General features: G+C 41.3%; 1 protein-coding gene and 1 long non-coding RNA gene across 7 annotated transcripts in view; one reads left to right on the top strand and one right to left on the bottom strand.

Annotated features, from left to right (window-relative positions):
* The window catches only part of LOC115092054, a 93,224-nt gene extending 84,752 nt beyond the window's left edge, over positions 1-8,472 (bottom strand). The window contains exons 1-2 of the long non-coding RNA XR_003856894.1: positions 7,751-8,472; positions 3,661-3,723 (exon numbers count right to left, since the gene is read on the bottom strand). This is a non-coding gene — a long non-coding RNA (uncharacterized LOC115092054). The remainder of the gene's footprint in view (positions 1-3,660; positions 3,724-7,750) is intronic.
* Positions 8,473-8,660: 188 nt separating this feature from the next.
* XPO4 (exportin 4) overlaps positions 8,661-22,173 on the top strand; it is a 340,414-nt gene continuing 326,901 nt past the window's right edge. For all 6 annotated transcript variants that reach the window (XM_029602525.1, XM_029602521.1, XM_029602524.1 and 3 more), the window contains exon 1: positions 8,661-8,852. In XM_029602525.1, coding sequence (XP_029458385.1) covers positions 8,787-8,852 — 66 coding nt within the window. In that variant the 5' untranslated portion in view covers positions 8,661-8,786. The remainder of the gene's footprint in view (positions 8,853-22,173) is intronic.

Below are 22,173 nucleotides of genomic sequence, written 5' to 3'. Positions count from 1 at the left end.
TAGAGGCAAAACTCACAGTAAAAAATTTTTTAAAAATATATCCGAAGCAGAAAGCCTGCGAGACAGTTGTCCGTTAGATGATCGAGGGGTTAAAGGGGCAATTAGAGAAGATAAGGCCATCGCGGAAAGATTAAATTATTTTTCGCTTCAGTGTTTACTGAAGAGGATGTTGGGGAGACACCCCTATCGGAGAAGGTTTTCATGGGTGAAGATTCAGATGGACTGAACCAAATCATGGTGAACCTAGAAGATGTGGTTGGCCTGATTGCCAAACTGAAGAGTAGTAAATCACCTGGACTGGATGGTATACATCCCAGGATTCTGAAGGAACTAAAAAATGACATGTCAGACCTATTAGTAAAAATTTGTAACCTATCATTAAAATCATCCATTGTACTTGAAGACTGCAGGGTTGCTAATGTAACCCCAATATTTAAAAAGGGATCCAGGGGTGATCTGGGAAACTACAGACCAGTTAGCCTGACTTCAGTGCCAGGAAAAATAGTGGAAAGTGTTCTAAATATCAAAATCACAGAACATATAGAAAGACATGGTTTAATGGAACAAAGTCAGCATGGTTTTACCCAAGGCAAGTCTTGCCTCACAAATCTGCTTCACTTTTTTGAAGGAGTTAATAAACATGTAGATAAAGGCGAACCAGTCGATGTAGTATATTTGGATTTCAGAAGGCGTTTGACAAAATTCGTCATGAGAGGCTTTTAGGAAAAGTAAAAAGTCATGGGATGGGTGGTGATGTCCTTTCGTAATCACAAACTGGCTAAAAGACAAGAAACAAAGAGAAGGATTAAATGGACAATTTTCTCAGTGGAAGGGAGCAGGCAGTGGAGTGCCTCAGGGATCTGTATTGGGACCCTTACTTTTCAATATATTTATAAATAATCTGGAAAGAAATATGACGAATGAGGTAAACAAATTTGCAGATGATACAAAATTGTTCAGAGTAGTTAAACCACAAGCAGATTGTGATAAATTACAGGAAGACCTTCTGAGTCTGGAAAATTGGGCATCCAAATGGCTGATGAAATTTAATGTGGATAAGTGCAAGGTGATGCATATAGGAAAAATAACCCATGCTATAGTTACTCGGTTAGGTTCCATATTAGGAGCTACCACCCAAGAAAGAGATCTAGGCATCATAGTGGATAACACATTGAAATCATTGGTTCAGTGTGCTGCGGCAGTCAAAAAAGCAAACAAAATGTTGGGAATTATTAGGAAGGGAATGGTGAATAAAATAGAAAACATCATAATGCCTCTGTATCGCTCCACGGTGAGACTGCACCTTGAATACTGTGTACAATTCTGGTGGCCACATCTCAATAAAGATATAGTTGCGATGGAAAAGGTACAGAGAAGGACGACCAAAATGATAAAGGGAATGGAACAGCTCCCCTATGAGGAAAGACTAAAGAGATTAGGACTTTTCAGCTTGGAGAAGAGATGGCTGAAGGGGGATATGATAGAGGTGTTTAAAATAATGAGAGGTTTAGAACGGGTTAATGTGAATCAGTTATTTACTCTTTCAGATAATAGAAAGACTAGAGGACACCCTTGAAGTTAGCATGTGGCACATTTAAAACTAATCAGAGAAAGTTCTTTTTCAATGCACAATTAAACTCTGGAATTTGTTGCCAGAAGATGTGGTTAGTGCAGTTAGTATAGCTGTGTTTAAAAAAGGATTGGATAAGTTCTTGGAGGAGAAGTCCATTACCTGCTATTAATTAAGTTGACTTAGAAAATAGCCATTGCTATTACTAGCAACAGTAGCATGGAATAGACTTAGTTTTTGGGTACTTGCCAGGTTCTTATGGCCTGGATTGGCCACTGTTGGAAACAGGATGCTGGGCTTGATGGACCCTTGGTCTGACCCAGTATGGCATGTTCTTATGATTGTAGTCATGGATGTGCAGCTGGTAGCTTGCTTGCAAACTTGGGGAAAGGAGGCAGGGTGCTTGGAGGCAAGATAGCAACCGAGGAGTAGACCTGTTTGAAACGCCGGAGGAAAGTGCTGTTTAATTCCCTGGATTATCTTTTACAAATTTATTAAAACATGCTGCACACTAAGCGAAAGGGGCGGCTAAGAGGTGAGATAACTAACTCACCCGTAGCAGACCCCCGACAGCCAACTATCCCCGGATTCTTCGCGTGAACTGCATCTTCCATAACTGAGAGCTTGGTCGCTGGAGGAGCAGCTCAGGAGCAAGAGCCGTCCCCCTTGACCCTGGATACGACGCTGAGCCCAGATCACCACGAAAACCTGCTCACCCCCGAAACATTGCGATACCTAGCCCAGCTTCAGTGGAAGCTGGAGTGGCCATGATGATGGCCAGGGACGGAGGCATCGGAGATCGGCGAGTTGAAACTCCAGGAGAGGAGAGAGAGGAACATCATGGTGGAATGGAGGATCCCCTGTGGGCTTCTACGCCGCTGGTACAAGAAGCAGCCGGATTGTTATCTGCTCAAGGTACAGGGTTGAGCGGGGGAACTGTTGGAGATGAGGGAATAAGGCAGCTCAGAGTGATTTCAGAATGTTCTTTAACTTCAAGACCTGATGTAATATCTTTGGAAGGGATTTGGACTATGCTGAATGTAATTGAAAATTCCATTAAAATTCTATCTAAAGTAACAGTGGACATTCAGAATCAAACAGTTAAGAATAACTTAATAGTAATAGTAAATTTTACAAATAAAACAGAAGAGTTGGAAAGAAGAATCTGGGCACTGGAAACTAAGCAAAATAAATTAATTGTCTCAGAGTATAACTTCAAAAAGATTAGAATCCGTTGAAAATGCTCTGAGAGCCCATAACTTGCGCATACTCAATCTCCCAGTAATTAAGTCTATTTCATCGCTGGAACTATTTAAAGTTTATATAAAGAAAAATTTGAAAATTTCTGAGCCAGCTTTACGAGTGGCAGTTAAAGCATTCTACCTTCAACAATCTACCCAATTGGAAGAACCAAATCTGTCTTTGAATTTAACAGATATACTGGAAATGTCTTCAGAACAGGAGGTCAATCAGAGGAAACCTATGTTAGTGTCATTTGCATTTCTTTCCAAGCGAAATCATGTTATGCGTTTATTTTTTAGAAATCGTCAAATTCATTTCTATGGATCTATCTGGATTTTTCCAGATGTGATAAAAACTACACAGACACGCATGAAGGAGTTCCTTTTGATGCGGCCTGAGGTACTGAAGCTGGGAGCTAGGTTCACCTTCAAATATCCCTGCAAAGCTTGCATCAGGTATCTCAATACGAATTATATTTTTCTTGAACCAGAAGATCTGAAAACGTTTCTAGCTGGAAGATCCCTCACTGATGTCTCAACAGAACCGGTTTGAAAAGAGAGGAAAAGATGCAGTAGCCAGGTTGTCTATCATTTTAAGCTTGTGATATATGTTTTCCTTGACGAAATTTTGCTCCTTCTGCCTCCTAATTGCTATCGTATTTTCTTATAATTAAAATGTTTGTAATAATATATATGATATGGAAAAATGTATATCTGAATATTTTTTATTTTTCTTTAAAAAGACATTGAATTTTCTGTAAGGAGTTTTTTTTTCCTGGTAAGTTTCAAAAAGCTTGAAAATAAAGAATTGGAAAAAAAAAAAGGAGGCAGGGTGCTCACACAACTTACTTGGGGCAGGCTGAAAAGACTGCAGATCATGGGGGTGGATGAGGGGGGGTTGCAGCTGGTTTACTAAAAAAAAAAGAAAAAAAGAAGAGACTTAGAGTGAGATGTATTGTATTTTTCCACATATTCTCTCTCATTTCAATTGCAATTAGTTTATCATTAAATTATTAAGGCTTCTATTTTCCAGTTAATTAGGGTTCTTTAAGAATACAAAAAAATGTGTGTTTTCCTATCCAGGCATAATTGCTGGCAACCTTTTCCAGCTGAATCAAATACTTACATTTCTAGTATACAAATGCCATAACAATGCTCACATTCCTCTCAGCCATTAGCATATCTCCCTCCTCCACCTTATACCCTACCTCCCATGCAACCTCAGCCTGATTATTCTTTGGAGCTGATAGACCAGGCCCATGCAATAAACTGTGCTGAAATCCAATCCATAGTTTAACGCAAAGATTATTTTTTTAAATTCCCAATGCAACAAAACGAATACTATACTAATGAATCAGGAATTTAAAAAAAAAAAAAAAAAAGCTCAGACTGTAAAATGTGCATTCAGATCAGGTTGAACGCACATTCAGACCAATGCAACACAGTGAACTCAGCCAAGCACACTGGTTACCTGTGGCTGGATGCGTGTCCACAATCCCTTATGCTATAAGGGAATTAGTGTCCAAAATGCACCTCCAACCTCCCCCCCCCCCCCCCCCCCCGCGAAGTTTAAGTGCGGGGGGGAGGGGATCGGAAGCGCAGCGCACAACTTATGCTTCCTCCCCCTCTCTCCCCCCCCCCCCCCCAAGCAGGAAGATCGGTGGGCCATACAGCCCGACCCTGAAGATAGCAGGAGGCTGGTGGCAGCAGGAGAGGCCAGCTGATCTTCCTGCTTTGGGGGAGGAAGCGGAAGCTGTGCACGTGCTTGAATGTGTATGTGTGGATGAGAATGGGAGTCTGGGTGTGTGTGTGTGTGGGTGAGAATGGAAGCTTGAATATGTGGGTGAATGGGAGCTTGAATGTGTGTATGTGTGGGTGAGAATGGGAATCTGGGTTTGTGTATGGGTGAGAATGGGAGCTTGAATGTGTGTATATATGGGTGAGAATGGAAGCTTGAATATGTGGGTGAGAATGGGACCTTAAATGTGTGTGTGTGTATGTATGTGTGAGAATGGGGGGAGTCTGTGAGAGAAAGTGTGTGTGTGTGTGTGTGTTTGGAAGGGAAGAAGACAGTAATAGAAGAAAGACACTGAAAAGGAATTAGGAAAATGGGAAAAAAAGAGACCAGGACCAACTGATTAGAAAAATACGAAGATCAGACAACAAAGGTAAAAAAAAAAAATTATTTTGACATGTTAGCAATTTAAATATAAGCAACACAACCGCTCTCTCAAAATTTATGGACAGGTAGTAGCCATGTATAAAATCGTAATAAGAAGGATTAAGTAGACCTCATAATTAGGCGTAGATGTGAATGCTATTCTGCATAACGTTTTACACCAGTAGTATAATCATGGGTCAGAAAAGAATTTTATATGCTTAGTGAGTCCAAAGTGAAAAGAATTCAAAGTTGATGTAGCATGACATTTCCCATTGTATTCATTGTTGCAGAACTTCTTAACTGATCATAGTATTGACAACATTCAATTTCTTAAGATAATGTAGCTACTTAGCTTTTTTTGCATGTGAAAAAACACCTGAGAGTTAAAGATGTTACAAGGCTCGAGGTGTACTAGCCCGACACAGACCGTGTTTCGGCGTCTGCCTTCATCGAGGAGCCGAATGTTTGTGAGATTATTTTCGTGGCATTTTCACCAACATGGAAGTAATGCGTTTCCTCACATTCCTACATTATCTTAAGAAATTGAATGTTGTCATTACTATGATGCATTAAGAAATTCTGCAACAATGAATACAACGAGAAATGTCATGTTACATCAACTTTGAATTCTTTTCACTTTGGACTCACTAAGCATATAAAATTCATTTCTGACCCATGATTATACTACTGGTGTAAAACATTATGCTGAATAACATTCACATCTATGCCTATGTATGAGGTCTTCTTAATGATACAAAAAAACATAATTCACTGTGATTTGTTTTGTTGATAATCTGTTGTACTTTAGTCTTATTATTACGAGCAATTTAAATATGTCATTTTTGGGAACGTGTATTTCTTATATTTTTGTATTTTGCTCTCTCAAGTATTCCACTGTTCAGAAATTTTAGTTTCTCGGGCTATTTTGGTTTTATCTGCATGTTTCTGTTTCTAATTTATAGTCTCTTATTTCTATATTAGATAAGGGTCGGTCTCAGTTTTGCCTGTGTGTGACAGAAATGCAGTATTTCTGCTAGTCTGTAGTTTCTCTGTAGTAGTAGTCCAGCTCGTTCTGTTATTCCCGTAGGTGATGTATTAATGTTCTAGGGCCTGGTGTAGTATTTGCATTGCTGCTTTTTCATAAGGTTGCTGTTATTTGAATCCTGAGAGTCAGTGCTGGACTGTTTGGCAAGGTTCTAGATGCCTCTTTCTTTGCAAGAGTTTGTGTTACTTCACAAAATAGCAGTGGAGGGTTATTTTTTGCTGAGGTGACACCAGAATTTGAATTTTTTTTTCATGTTAGTTATAATGTGAATTGCTCTAGCTCTGTGCTGCACCTGTTCTGATGATTAATTATATTTTATTGTATTTATGAAGATGTCTGGTTTTCTGCAAAGATGGTTCATGAAAGAATACATTAATTTTTGTTTTATTACATGATTGGATCTGATTGTTTTCTATACTTGTGCATTTATAAACTGCAATAAATATAAAATAAATTCTGATTAACAAGGAATTTTTAATGCTGGTAAGTGCTAGAAATATTTTAAAGTTTCATACATGATGCATAATGGCTGTTGCAAATTACTTAGAAAGCCATGCTAGTGTGCAGTATATGGCATTATTTATCAGTAAAATAACAACTAGTAGACCTGCATGCCTACAGCCCACCCATGTTAACCTTGTGCCCACCCAAAAAAATCAATTCTGGCTACGCCACTGGTGCACAGGTTACGAAAAGGGACGCTGGTAAAATTGAGTGTCCGTCTTCCTAATCTGCTGACAGTCACTTCTCCTGGGCGCCCACTGCTGAGGCTGCGCTAGGGACACACAATTTCCCCTAGTGCCGCCTTTTTACCGCAGCAGCCGATTTCAATATTAAACAGGGCGCCCTGGAGGGGTCGATTGGCGCGACCCCTCCAGGGGTGCTCCCTCCAGATTGGTGCACCCTCCAATGGGTGCTCATGTCATGAGTGACATGAGCACCCATTTTCCCTGTGCTGATATTGCATCTGCCTGCTTATAACCTGAGGGGAAGATGCTTTTATCCATAATAGAAAGCTCCCTGCCTGAGGGATCCCCCTCCTACAATCCTCCAGCACCAGTAGCGAGATGGGGAAGCAGAGAAAGCAGTCCTAGAGGAGGGTGCAGATAGCCCGCTTCTCTCCCAGCCCATGCTGAACAGAGCTTGCTCTCCTTTCTCATGCTGCTTTAACAAGTTAGGGTCAAAACCAGTCACTTCCAGTACCAGTCTGCCGCATGGCAGACCGGATCAGCTGGAAATTTTACTCCATCTCTTAACAAGGAGTAAATTTTCTAACACGTGAGAAAAATCAGGATTACCTCTCTGCATTGGGAAGTACTGCTTAATGCTCTCATACGAGGGTGGCTAAGCAGTACCCACAGTTTTGAAAGCACATTTTTGTCGGCATAAAACTCCTTCCTGCACCTCCAATAAAGTTTACACAAGTGTGGGTAAAACCATGCGTTGGGCTAAACGCATCTTATTGCATCAGCCTGGTAATAAGGCGTACTAGGCTGTGTGCACATTTTCACTCATGGTCGTGCATGTAACTTTATTCACAATTTAATGATTTTCTAGTATTAAAAATACGTACACATAAATTAGTACACTTCCCTGCAAATCCCACCTTAATGAAGACACCATTACTCCCCAACGTAGGGAAGTGCGAAAGCCCTTAAGGTTTAAGTCACATTTCCAGCATTTAAAAAACCCCCCTTTACTCCTCGGTCAGAACTGCAGTAAAGCTGACTCACATTTCTGGTGGCTAGTGTTAGTCCTGGACTCAGGTCTCCCAGGCATGGAGGGGACCACGCTAACAGCAGCACTAGCCACCAAAGAACAAACGGCAGCGCAGAAAGACTTAAACATAAGTGCCAGTGCTCAGCCAGCAATCTCCCCTGCTTGAAGCAAAGCCCTACTGAGACTGAAAAGAAAGAGTGCAGCATTAATTTCTGCTTGTGCCGAGTCAGTGCGTCCTAGTCAACTCCTCTAAGACTTAATCCTGAGCAAAAAAATAGCAAAATAGTTGCCGGCGGTAGGGGGCATATCAAAAACTACTTCAGCTTGGAATTTCAAGCAGCACTTTCCACGCTCCTGACGCTTTTAAAAGAATAAAAAATGCATTGGCCTTGGAATGGGGGGGGGGGGGGGGGGTTGTTGCTTCCTCGCGGCCGAGCCCGGGGAGCGCGAGCGCTCTCCCGCCAGACGCGCCGCTCTCTTCCTGCCCCCATTCGCCTGACGAGCCCGTTGTCCGAGGGTCTGGCGGGAATAGCTGCTCCCAGGGATGGCCTGGCAACGGCTCGCAGTACCTCCTGCTCCAGCAGTTTATTTGAAATATTAAACAAGAGCTTCCAAAAGGTGAAGAAAAAAACAAACCAATGACCCGAAAAGCCCGACGAAGCAACCCAGAGAGTTAAACGCAAGCATAAAACAAAGCCGGGGCATTTAAACAACGAAGAGCAAAGCGGAGAATAAACCGCGAAATCGCCGGGGCCTTCTGTGCGAGAGCTCCCTGGGCTCGACGCTGAAACCGTCTGAGGAACTGCGGGGAAACTCATCCCCTACTTCTCCCGGTCCACGACGGGGCAGGCACCTACTAAGTCGTCCAGAGCCACCTGACCTCACCAGCCCATTCCCGCCCCGGGTGCTCCTCCGGCTGCAGTCAGACGGCCGCGGCCCCGCTCCCGTGGCCCCCGGGCCGCTTTGCCCTCCTTCCCTGCGGCCGACCATTGGCTGGCAGTGGCGCTTCCTCCCACAATGCCCCGCATGGCGCGTCATTGAAGAGAGACCATGATGGCGGCGGTCGGTGCCCCAGAAGTGATCACACAGCTGGAGAACGCGGCCAAAGTTTTGATGGTAAGAAAGGGCTGCGGCAGTCTGCCGCCTCCATGACAGAGTGCTCCGGGTCCCGGTGGGATGCAGGAAGCCTCCCTCTCCTCGGCACAGCGGTGGCGACCAGGACTTGCCGCCCTGAGGGAGGGCTCCGTGCGCCCGGCAGCAGCTCGCCCCGCACGCTCCACCGCCGCCGCCTCTCCCCTTATACTTTCAATCTGCTGTTCCTCTCCCGTTGCTTGCCCTTTCTTGATTGCTGCCCTGGTGCTTGGGCTTCCCGTTTCTTGGACCGTTGCTCCCAGTCACGGTGGCTGAGCAGCAGCAGATCCTGCTGGCTGATTTTCTAGTTACTTGCCTCCGTGCTTCATGTTGCTGTGAAAGGGCAACCCGAGCTTTCCGAATAAAAAAAGGGCAAACTTGTCTGAACTGAACAGAGCAGTTCAGGCGGTGGTGATCTCTTCCTGGTTTCTTTCTTCAGGTGCAGAGTTGTAATGCCTGCATTGCTTCTGAAGAAAGCTGGGTGCTTTACGGTTGATATACTTTCAGGAAAGTCTCATGTTATAGTTGCCAGTGTCTGGTTAGCTGAAACTATGTTCTTCAGTGGGTTTTTCAGGCTCTAACGTTGTAGTGAGGGAAGTAAATCAATTATCTGTACGTGATTGTGAGCTTTTGTTTCAGATTCAGACTTCCTCTTGTGTATTAGTGTGCCCAGACTTTGTTATATTTGGTAATATGATGCATTAGTGGGATATGTTAGGGCACGTTGTCTTTGTTTTCAGCACTGTAGAAATGGAGTTGGTACTTCAGATTAACACAGTACAGGGTGCTGAGTATTAGAAATTGTTCCCTACCCTAATTGTCTGTAGGAAAGAGGACTGGTGATTTTGATGCTATCAAAATTTAATTTAGTGGACATTTATAGTGCTATACACTAGATTTGTAAACTATTAACATAAGGAATAATTATGTATTTCAGTATATAGAGATAAATGTATACAAATATTATGGGAGAGATGTGCTCTGAACTTTTTTTTCAGGCACATGAAATGACCCAATGAGCTTTATATAAAAGCGAGTTTACTTCCCCTTACTTTAGTAGGGGTGAGTAGTGTTTGAGGTGTATGTTTCTGCACTGTTAAATGAAAACCAGTGAATGAGCCAGTGCCGTGTACTGGCATATAGAGGACCTAGGCTTGATTACAGGGCCACATTTTTTACTCCAGCATTGATAGTGTCTAGGGGGAGGGAGTCCTAGTACCCAGGCAATGACAACACCTACTGTCATATTTCAGAGCTCTGGAAGCAGCTCAGATGTGTCACCCTCAACTAAAAATGGTTGTCACAATGACACTCCTAATGAATTGGGAGGTGATATAAAATTTCACTTGGTAGTTGCAAATAAACGCTTTTGGTGCCACAGTCCATCAGAAGGAAGCAAAAGGAAAGTACTGAGTCAGAAAAAAAAGTGAGCTCACTCTTTCTTTCTTTTCTTTTTTTTTTTTAGTTCAGTAAGTATGTAGCATGGTTCAGGATAACCATATTTAGTTGTGCTGCTGTTCTTCCCAGTTCTAGCAGACACTCCTAGAAATAATAGTTTAGTTTGATCTCTGCATTATTAATCTTGAATGTGTAAGGTTTATGGGGTAATATCTCCAAATGGTTTAATTTTGCAATTATCTTGAACAGGAGTGAACCTCAATCATAAGCCCCAGGGTATGTTGCATCTGAACTCAGTTTATTTAAACATACCCTGGGGCTTATGACATTATATGACAAATACTGCCTAAGACAAATGCACTATACTAAGCAGTTTACAAGTGAACATATAGTATCTAAAACACATAAACAACGCAGTCAAAAATCAGTATAAACTATACATACAGTTACAGCAGAGCTGGACTATATGTTCCCATAGGCTTCTTAGAACAATTAAGCTCTCAGTTGTTTGTGATGCATTTTAATATCTAAAATATATCATAGTTCCCTTGGCAATAAGTTCCATAAAATGCTTAATGCTTGCATATGTTAAATAGAGCTTTCTTCTGGAGCTTATAGGGTGTTACGTGCACAGGAAACATTTGGAACAATTTCTGTATCTTTCTGCCACATTTTCTTGGTCTCTGGTTGCATGTTGTCTTGCTTGAGGATCTTTCTCCATGCGGTCCACAGAATAGATGCTTGGCATTGACACTTCTGTCAGCAATGTTATTCTCGTGTTTTTTGTATAATAAAAAAAGTCCTGGATGGGAAATACTTATAACTAAAAAAAAAAACCCCAAAGAAAAACCTTCCCTAAATCATCGAACCTGAAGTGTCTGTTTCTTAAATTTAAAAAATATATTTAAATGGAGAAGACATGACCATCATATCTGTATCATATCCAAGTTTGTTGAATGTTTGTTAGTTTATATTTTGTATATTTATTCATATATTTATAATTTAATTTTATTTTAAGTCATTCGCTGCTTTATCTATAAGTTCATACAAAGTTAGCCCTGTTATCTGTACCCTCTTGTTTGATGTAATTTCCAACTTTGGTTCTATGTAAACCGACGTGATATGTACTAGTACAGGAACATCGGTATATAAAAGCCTTTAAGTAAATAAATAAATATCTATAGACTTAATGCTGCAATATTTACTGAATCTTTTCAATGCCTGAATATCAATTTAATCATCGGTCTATGCCTCCTTTCTACCTTATTTTGGCATTTTACATTTAGTGAAATTATAGTCTAAAAAAATACTACCTCAGGGAATTGTTTGACCTTGATACTGTGTCTTGATGAAGAGGTGGATGTTACCTGATGTCTTATTAATGAGGTGAATGCTACCTGAAAAAATTTTGGAAAGGGTTTGACCAACCAGAGGGAAGAAACATACTGTTCCTTGAGGTAGGAAGTATGGTGACTTCTGAAACATGGACTATGTTGCTTTTTGGTCTTCTCCCTTTTAGAAATTCATTGTGACATTGTGTGCTCACCTTAGCCACTGAAGATAAGTGTGTTGTTTTTTTTATCACTGTTTTTTCACTATAATTTCACTAAATGTAAAAATGCCAAAATAAAGTAGGAAGGAGGCATAGAACGATGATTAAATTGATATTCAGGCATTGAAAAGATGTTGCAGTAAATATTGCAGCATTAAGCCTGTAGATATGATGTTTATGTCTTCTCCATTTAAATATATATTTTTGATTTAAGAAACAGACACAACAGGTTGGATGCTTTAGGGAAGGTTTTTGCTTTTTTTTTTTTTTTTTTATTCTTGTGTTTTCTCCATTGCCATATTCTTTTTATAATATTTTTTTTAACTTGCAAATTCTGCTGCTGCTTCCCCCTCATGTGCAGGTAGATTCTCACTCATTCCTTCCACTTTCCAAAACCATCATCTGAACTTAAGGATGGAGACTAATTTCAGCCGTTTACTTTGTACTTCAGCACTTTTTAAGTATTGGGATCTGTTGATGCTCTTAGGTATGCTTGAAGGCTTACACTAGCAGTTTTATATGTATAATCTCTTTCTATAAGGCTGTCTGCCTTCAGCTCTTGGAATGTACAATCTGTGCATACACTGATTCTGGTTTGTTCTTACGTCCAACTGTTTAAGATCTTTATCAGTCCAGTCTACTATTCCAAAACTATAGGAGAGTGCAGGAATTCCAAGTTGATTGATAGCGTGTATCTTATTTCATGTTAAAGCACTTCTTAAAATCAATTTTAATTTCCTATTGTATTCTTTATTGGCTTTTTTTCTCAGTAACTGGTGCTGAATTGTAGCACCTTTATCCACCTCTAGATATGTATATACACCTTCCTGTTCAAGTTCTTTTATGCTACTATCCTCAGAGATGTTTTCATCCCTTACGGAAGTTTGCCTTAGCATATTTATCCGGGCCGAATGCCATCCTGATGTCACCTGAGAAGCTGCTCACTACTCTGAATTGTTCCACTAAATGATAATCATAGGTGCTGTCCAACTTCAAGTCATCTACAAACGGTAGGTTTAATATACTTGGTCAGTCCAGGATTTACTCTATATCTGAAGGCAATTTATTATCCAAGGACTTGTTATGCGCTGATGGGCTTATACTGTGTCCTGGTGGCTAGGAAGGATTCTTGCTGTGTAGGGGAGACATTTTATTTATTTATCAGGTTTTGTATATTGTCATTCGGCTTCAATATAAAGCCATCATAACGGTTTACAGACATAGGAAGGTTACAAACATTTTAAAAATGAATGATAACAATGAGAGACATCTGATTGTTAACATTTTAAATAACTCTAGCAGTACGGACTGCACAAAGGGGTGTTCCCCCTTTGTCGCACCCCTTCGGCGCACGACGCCTTGTGTTAAGGCGGGCTTAAACGGTCTGGTCTTCAATGACGTCGGGGTGGGGGGGGGGGGTACGGGTCTCCCAATCGTAGTACTCATCGCCATTTCTTCTTCCCAGTTCCTGATGATTTCTTTTTTTTTCCACTCTGCCCCTCCTCATGGCTATGGGGCGAGAAGCACTGCAGGGCACCCTGAGATGGTCGCTGGCTTCCTGGCGTGTGATGCCTGGTGTTAAGGCGGGCTTAAACGGGTCCGGTCTTCAATACATAACCACTTCAAGGTGGCGCATTTAGTTAAAACCCCTCTGCTATCCCTAAGCCACATAAAAATCTTTAACAACATTGTCTGGTGGTGGTGAGAGCATCCAAACATTTAAGGGGTGTGGGTACTGTTGCTACACCAGCATTGATTGAACAGCTGCATTAGGCTTCCAAGAAAGCTGGGGTAAGCTGCATCATGGTTATAACCCCTGACAGTAATGATCATGATTGGACTGATAGAGGGTAGTAGAGAGGATGGGTATAAGACTTTGGAGAAGTGTGGGGGACAGAAGCCACTGTTGATTTAAGTGCTGGTGATCTAACTGCTCATCTGCCCAAAGTGGTAGAAAAACAGAGGAAGACTATTGGAAAGACTGGATATACCAACTGGTCTTCTATTTGCTGTCATTTACTGTGGGCATACATATCGAAAAGCCATTTAGATGGATTTTAAGCCCTCTGGGGATAGGGAAATACCTCCAGTACCTGAATGTAATCTGCTTTGAAGTGCTGAAAAAAGTGTGAAAAGCAGAATATAAAAATCTAAATAAAATAAATATTTAGGTCTTTTTTTTTGTTTTTGCGTTCTGAAGGTAGAGATATTGTTAGCCTGTTTCTTTTTTTGTTTTATTTTTTTATCTTTTTTCCTAGACTGTGCAGTTATTCTAACACTCAGTACTATATGCTGTGTTGTCGTGAATGGATGCATTTGTTTGCACATATACTCCTGCGTAAAGGGAGATTTAGGAAACAGAACTGTGAAATTCGTCAACTTAGCCCACGGTTTTGCACCACTGCTGCATCTAGTGGATCTTTGTGTTTGAAGCTCCTTGATTTCAGTACAAATCCCTCACACTCCTTTCATGCCATTCCCTTTTGCGCAGACATCGCTGTCTAATACATTTCTGCATGCCCCAACCCGAGCCAAAGTATTTCAAGAGCACCTGTATTTTATACATCAAGATAACTGGCACCTTGCCAGTGCATTTCTTGAAGTCTTCTTCCTGGAACAGTAACTCAAGATCCTTAATGATGGAGAAGCAAGGGTTAAGCTGGAGATGAAGTAGAGCCTTCGCTATGTAGGGATATGGATGGACTGGTGCACTTTATCTGTTGTCAATTTTTATGTTCTCGCCAGCTTGAGAAGTGTGTGCACAAACTTTTACCTCCAGCAGAGGGGAAAAAAATTACAATATTGGTAACCAAGATTAGGGACAAGGGGAAAATCGCACCTGCAATACCGCCTCCCCCCCCCCAAACACACTACGTAGTTTTCAGTTCACTCAATTTTGGAGAGTTTTCTGAGATTTTCTTCCTTTTTTCTATTATAATTAGCTTGTCCCAATTCTAAAGCATTTCCTTCGAATTGTTCATTCCCCCCCCCATCTCCTAATCTTTACTGCTAATGGATTATGCTTTTCATTTTTCTAAGGTGCCTTGAGGTCAGCCTACATGAGAGTGAGGGAAATCATACAGGAGCAAAATTAGTGCCCACACTGCTATGCATGTTATATTTTATTACTAGATTACGGATAGGATAGGATAGGAATTTTTGAATTAAAAATTTCCATCAGAATTTGTCAAGGATAAAAAGCACTCACCATATACTTCCACCTCACCCCGATAATTTGTTTGAGGAAAGATTGATAGGAGTATATAGTGAGCAGTGTTCTCTCTAAGTTGCACGTGCACAACATTTTGCATGACAGTGAATGACTTTTCCCCATTAGTGCACAGGAAGGCTGGCAGAGCAGCGGCTCAAAGATGCAATGAAGGCTGTAGCCCAAAGTGTCTCATGGTTGGCGGGACCAAGCAGAGCCCATCCTGTCACAGATTGAAGAGAGGGGAAGACTGGCGGGGCCTTGGCAGAGCTGCTTCTGCTGTGGCTTGAACAGTGACTGAAGGCTGGCTGGGCCAGAGTGGAGCCCAACCTACTGCAGCCTAAAGAGAGGGGGAGGTTCCAAGACTGTTTGAGAGCATAGGCATGTATATGAGAGAGGGTGTGTGTAAGAGATTGAACGTATAAGTGTGTGTGAAGGAGGATATGATTAGAGGTCTAGAAAGTCATTAGAGGACTAGAACGGGTAACTGATAATAGAAGGACTAGGAGGCACTCCATGAAGTTAGCAAGTAGCACATTTAAAACAAAGAGAATTATTATTATTATTATTTTTTTTTTTACACAATGAACAATTAAGCTCTGGAATTCATTGTCAGAGGATGTGGTTAGGGAAGTTAGTGTAGCTGGGTTTAAAAAAGGTTTGGATAAGTTCCTGGAGGAGAAGTCCATAAACTGCTAATTAATCAAGCTGACTTAGGGAATAGCCACTGCTATTACTGGCATTAGTAGCATGGGATCTATATAATGTTTGGGTACTTGCCAGATACAATCCAGATTGGCTGGATTGGGCACTGTTGGAAACAGGATGCTGGGCTTGATGGACCCTTGGTCTGACCCAGTATGGCAACTTCTTGTGTTTTTATTTGTGTATGTGAGAGAGAAGATAAAGCTTGTGCAGCCCCACCTTTCCAAAATCAGGACAATCTTAGGGTGACTGGAAATTAAAAGATATCAGGTCTGGAGATCAGGACATTTGTAAATCCTTATTAGTTTGTGGTGTTTGATATTTGTGCTGTTTTGAAATATTTTATTGGTGTTTTGGGAAATGTATAACATTTTAATTATTGGATGTTTTACTCATCTGATGTTTTGAAATATTTATTCTTTTTATTAGTATGGTTTTACTATTAATGATTTATATTTCTTGATTTTATTGTTTGATGTTTTATAAGGAATGGCCATGTTGCACTGCATATAGTGTCTGGCTTGTTGAGATTTCTAGTTCAGTTTTTGTCTGCACATTTCTATTTATGTTTTATGGTCTCTCTTTTCTGTATTTGTCTCCAATAATTAACTGACACCCATTGTGTAATCGATGAGGTGTTCAATATCATCTGAATAAGATCTTGTATCCATTTTCTAAAATTGTTGATGCAGTGCTGTCAAATGAATTTTTTGTAATTATCTTTTTATTGACTTCAAGAAAAGAGTACATAGGAACATTCCAACAAAACACCAACATAATGAAGTCAAAACAGGTTTTACAGTTTCCTGCCCCTTGCCCTCTACATCACAAAGCATTAACACACACGAATGATATAATCACTAAATCTATTATTTTCATCAAAAGCAGTAAGAAAAGCTGTCAAATGATTTTAAAAATAGTTTTGCTGGGTGGCTAAAACTGGCCAGGGCTTTCTTTATTGCACACAGGGTCCTTAGGAGTTTTTCTTGTATTATTGCCAGATGCAGGTAATGGCAAATAAGGTATGTCTGGTCTAGGGATGCGCTGTAATTGGTTATTTAGAAAAAAATTTGAAATTTGTGTTGGAGGTGTTTTGGCTCAGTTCTGTTGGTGATATGTGATCCAGGGGATACATGATAGAAAATTGGAAAAAAAAAAAAAAGCCCCTTTATTCTGTGCAGCATTTCTATGGATAGAGAATGTGTATTTCTATATTTTTAAGGTCAGCTCTGGAGTGGTGAGGGGGAAATGGGGAGAGTGCTGAGATTAGGGTAAGAGCGAGTGTGAATGCCATTGCTAATCCATGCCAGTCTAAAGGTGGGAAGGGGTGTTTGCTTTTCTCCCAATCTGACTTCCTTACTCTTGCCTCTGAGGAGCAGAGATCAGTTGTCAGACGAGAGGAGAGCATGGGGTGTGGGCCATCAACTATATTCGCACGGGCCACCATGGCCTAAAGAGAGGAGATCCAATGGGTCCCATCCTGCCATAGCTCCAAAGATAATGACCCAAAAATATTTTGCTCACAGCAACCCAATCCTCAGAGGGAACATTACATAGTAACACAGTAATGATGGCAGAAAAAAACCAGATGGTCCATCCAATCCAGTGTTGCCAGGTAATCATGAAAGACCAAGTGTGCTTTGCCCAGAACTGCAAGATTTAAACTACTTTTATTAGAATGTATTTATACACAGAAAACACTTTAAATAGGTTTGTGAATGTAATGGAGAAAATTGTCATAGCTCTCACACGGCCGATAAAGTAAGGGCGCTTAAGAAACAGTGTGGCAGTGCTGGGTGCCCGCTCGTTTGCTGCGCGCATATTTTGGTTCACATACCGCTCAATTCAGTATTCAAATTAGTCGCAAATCTAAGCGGCGTCCAAAGCGCGTCAATGAAGCGGTAGGCGCTCGCAATCCATTTTACTGTATAGAGCGGTATGCAGCGTCTATACAGTATCCAGGGTGCGCTGGTACCTGTCCTTTGAAATGTCATTACAAATGTCATTTGAAATGTCATTCCACCAGGTAAGTGGATGGTTCTTTTCTACAGACCCTGCTGCCTTGAGCGCCCGGCCGGACGTCCAAGCTGCGACCTTGGACGTCCAGCCAGGCGCTCAAGGCAGCGGTGCCTCCGATCATGGACGCCCGGATACAGGCGGGAAGGTCTATGAACGGACATCGCGACCTTGGACATCCGAGGTTACGGCTTCCGTTCATGGAGCTGGGCGCTCAAGGCAGCGGACGTCCAAGCCGCTGTAGGCACCGCTGTAGGCAGCAGTAAGCACCGCTGTCTTTAGCGCCCGACCTCGGACGTCCAAGCCGAGGGCTGGCGAGTGAAACCACTAGTCTCTCTATATAATAAAAGTATTAGGGATGTTGGGCAATCACGTCAGCATGCTCACGCACCACTACACACACAGGCAGGCCTCGCATTTTGAGCATTTCTCAACCGCTGTCCGGTACGAAGCTGACTGAACACCACACTAACGCCATGGACAGGGTAGGCAGTAAATATTCAGGTTAAAGACATGGTAAATGAGCTGGTTAACAGGGCGATAATTTGGGTGCACGTTACTGTATCGGTGGGAATAGCTAATCCGATCATTAACATGTCATATACATGCGGCGGGCGGAAAGGGATACACGTCCTTTTCGGCAAGCGGTAAGGACGCGTAAAAGCCGATACTGAATCGCGGGTACGCCTTGCGCGTCCAAAACGTGCGTCCAAAGCGGGTTAAAAACCGGGTAACCACGGCCGCGCTTTACTGTATCGGCCCGACAGTTAACTAAAAAAAGGTCTGACAATCGATGACAGCAGCCAGTGCTTCTTCATCCTCTGAATTGTCAGCATTGTCATGATACTATTTTCATTGAACAACTGCAGCATATTACTGGCTAGCAAGAAGTTGGTACAGCATTATACCCTGGCGTCTCATTGCATAACACACTTGCAATATTGCCGAAAGAGCTGCCTTGGCCATACGGTGGCTTGTCTTGGACTTAATTAAGTTTACCTGAGAGAAGACTCTCTCAGATAAGTATGAGAGAAAAAATGTGTGAAGCTTGCTGGGCAGACTGGATGGGCCATTTGGTCGTCTTCTGCCGTCATTTCTATGTTTCTATGTTTCAACATTTGCATTGCTCAGAGGCAGTAATAAGAGCGACAGAGCAAATAATGCCAAATTCCCATATGCACGTTCACCACTAGCATCTCTGTAGTAGTAAACTTCAATCCAAAGTGCTTCCGGGTTTTCGTCATCAACCATCTTCTACTGCACCAAGCTGATTGATTTATACTAAATGTCTAGCAGCCCTACGTCACCTTTGAATAACTTGACAAGTTCCAGAGCATAAAGCAGATTTTTCGCTTGAGATAGTATTGCAGGAGGGATGAAAGATGTTGATGATCGTCACAGCTTTATGTTCTCTGGGAGACTGTTCATTATGTGCTTTGCGGCCTCAATCAGGAGCCCCATGCAAAGATTCTTTACATCTGTCACTTTGGTTTGATCAAGTTTCAGCTCTTGAAGTGAGAGATGGAAAACTGGTCCAAAATCAACTGCCGATACAGGCAGGAAGATAGATGCATCAGAAAGATTCAAAGCAATAAGATCCTCATCAAATGATGGTACAAATGCAGGGATCACGAATCGTGACAATATCGAGCGAAAGAATGACAGCAGGTTGTCTTGCATCACAAAGTGATTACCAGTTGAAATAGTTTAATTCTGTTAAACTGCTGCAGTACTAGTGTGAAAAAATGCAGGTATAACTTATTGATAAGATTGTGGTAAATACTTGACAACATTTTTGCATCGTAACATCTCTCCTTGACTTTGCACAAGTTGAAGTGAAGTTTTAACTCAATCCATTGAGACAGAACATGTTTGCAGCAATTATACATGGACAGCTATCTGGTGTTTGATAGCTGAACAAGCCTAATAAGGTCCTGTAAATCAGCATTTACTTGTTTCAAGTTGGTGTACACCGAGTTGTTTGCCAGTCATAACATTGCATCCTTCAGTTCCTATTCCAGTACACTTGCTGAAATCAGTGTTCAGTTTTTTGTTTTTTTTTTTTAGAAACTTCAGCACAGACGAGGGAATAGCATCAGCTGTTTCACCCTGCAAATCAATTAGACCAAGGAATGTAGAAACAGTTCTCTCTAAAGTTGGGCTGAAGTTCTCATAACACAAGGTGCTTTCCTCGAACTTATGTCTGTGTTCGCATCAATAATAGAGTACGACACATTGTTGATGTCATCTAAAAGTTCTTTGAATAAACAGGGCACAATCACATTTACAAATTAAGGCTCTACACTTAGTTCTGTGAAGCCTAATATCTTTGTTATGCATCACAGCTGTCAGCTCCCATAGGTGATCAACAGTAGATACTGCACGGTGACGGGCTATAAAAGAAGCGTACTTCCGTTCCAGCTGTTGCACGGTTATGTTTCGTTTTACTGTAGCAAAATGTTAGTGAGTTGCATAGACAAAGGAGTTGAAGTTTTTGCGAGTTTCTCCGTTTTAGCATGTTGCAGGGGCAGTCTGCATGATGCACGTATCCTTACTGTCATCGCTGTCAACAGGCTGAATCCACGCTTTCAGCTTGCGTTCCTCCTCCCCCCGCTTTGCAATACTTTACCATACTTAGCCCAGTTCTTTACTTTAGCCATAGTAAATCAAAGCCGTTCAGAAGAGTAGCAGCCAATCAGAGGTGACAGGAACAGCAGGAATGGACAGGCTTTCTTACAGAGGTTCTCTTCAGATTGAAGAATAAATTAAAAAAAAAATAGACATAAGCTTATGAAATCATGAGTGGTATGGGACAAACAAAAAGAAATACCATTACAGATTACCATGGGCCATAAGTTTGTTTTTTTTTTTTTTTACCTGTATATTAGCAATTATTTGGGATTGTGAATGGGAAGGAGTAGAGCTTCAGTCTTAGATATTCTGTGAAATGAAGGAAGCATCAGATATAAACTATGTAAAGGCAATAAAGCAAGAAGGTCTGGATTTGTACCTCAAATGCTGAATCAACATACCTGAAAAATTCCCTCATGTAACTGGAAAAAAGTAAAGCTCAATGGATAGGAGCAGCAGGTCAGATGCAGATTGGGCTGTTTCAGTCATAGAGAGAGGGCCTCATTGGCAGCAGCAGCCAATCAGTGGTGACAGGAACAGCAGGGCATGAGTCCCGCCCACCAAGCCCAAAAACCCCCACAGGAATTGGGGAAAAAAAAGCCCAATAATAAGCTACCTGTGAATTAAAAAAAAAAAAAAATCAAATCGCTAACCCCCTCCCCCTCCCAGGCCCAAACTCGTGGTAAATAAGCAAGGTTGCCAGCACTAATCCAGTCTGCCCAGCAAGCTTCTTATGGTGGTAACTGCTGCTCCATGCAGGGAGCCCCCAAGCCTTATGTTAAGGGTAGTAATATTAAAAATCAAAACCAAGCAACTGTCAAACCCAAAACAAATTATTGCCAGCAACATTTTTAGAGTGAGTAGCCTTCCTGATAATTCATACAATGCTGCTGCTCGAAAGTGCTTTGCTTTTGCACTTGGCCATAGAAGCAGTCCTGTGCTTTTTCCCTAATGCCTGCCTATCTCAATACCCTAGACCGTAAAAGTCAGGGCCCACTGTTGGTTGTTATCTGAATCCAATTCCCCTTTTCTCCTCCCCTCCCCTGCCATCGAAGCGGAGAGTGATGCTACAGTTGCATCAAAACCATGTATGCTAATTGGTTGATGGTGAGTGCATTTCTTTATTGAACAGATGTGGGTTTTCCAGAAAAATTTGAATTGGAAAAGATTCTGGAACAAAGGTGTCTTTTTTTTTTTTTTTTTCTTCCCCTCATTTACATAAAATTTGCTTAAAATTTTTCTGAAAATGTTGCTAAGCAAATTTTCCTGTCCTAAATATTTTTTGATCTGATTTGACATGTTTGACACACATTTTATAAAAACAAAATCAACAAAAACTCCTTCCATGTTGCAGCCTGCCCAATTATGTTAAGTATTTCAAGTAGCCAAGTAGTTGAATTGAAATATTGATTATTGGGGGGGGGGGGGAGGTGGGGACAGAAATCATGTGGGCTTGTTCGCTCTGGATGATCACATGCATTCTTTGGAACATGCAGACTTCATTGCTGTGTATGTGATTTGCATTAGTTGTTTGAGATGAATGAGGAATACTAAAAGATATTAAACACAAGATGATTTTTGCCAACATTTTATTTGCATAAAATTATAAGAAAGTCATTCTATGAATGTTATTTTGTGGTATATGTTTACAACATTGTACTTTGGTGAGAACTGTTTGTTATACAGTTTATTGGCTATTTTGCATGTATTTGATACCACCACATTCCTTGATTTTTTTTTTTTTTTTTTTTTAGGCTTTTTGAATGATATTTTGTTTACCTCATCTAATTTTATCA

This window comes from Rhinatrema bivittatum, chromosome 5, assembly GCF_901001135.1.
Source record: "Rhinatrema bivittatum chromosome 5, aRhiBiv1.1, whole genome shotgun sequence".
NCBI classification, from domain to species: domain Eukaryota; kingdom Metazoa; phylum Chordata; class Amphibia; order Gymnophiona; family Rhinatrematidae; genus Rhinatrema; species Rhinatrema bivittatum.
The sequence above is the reverse complement of the archived record's forward strand: the minus strand, read 5'-3'. Positions and strand labels throughout refer to the sequence as shown.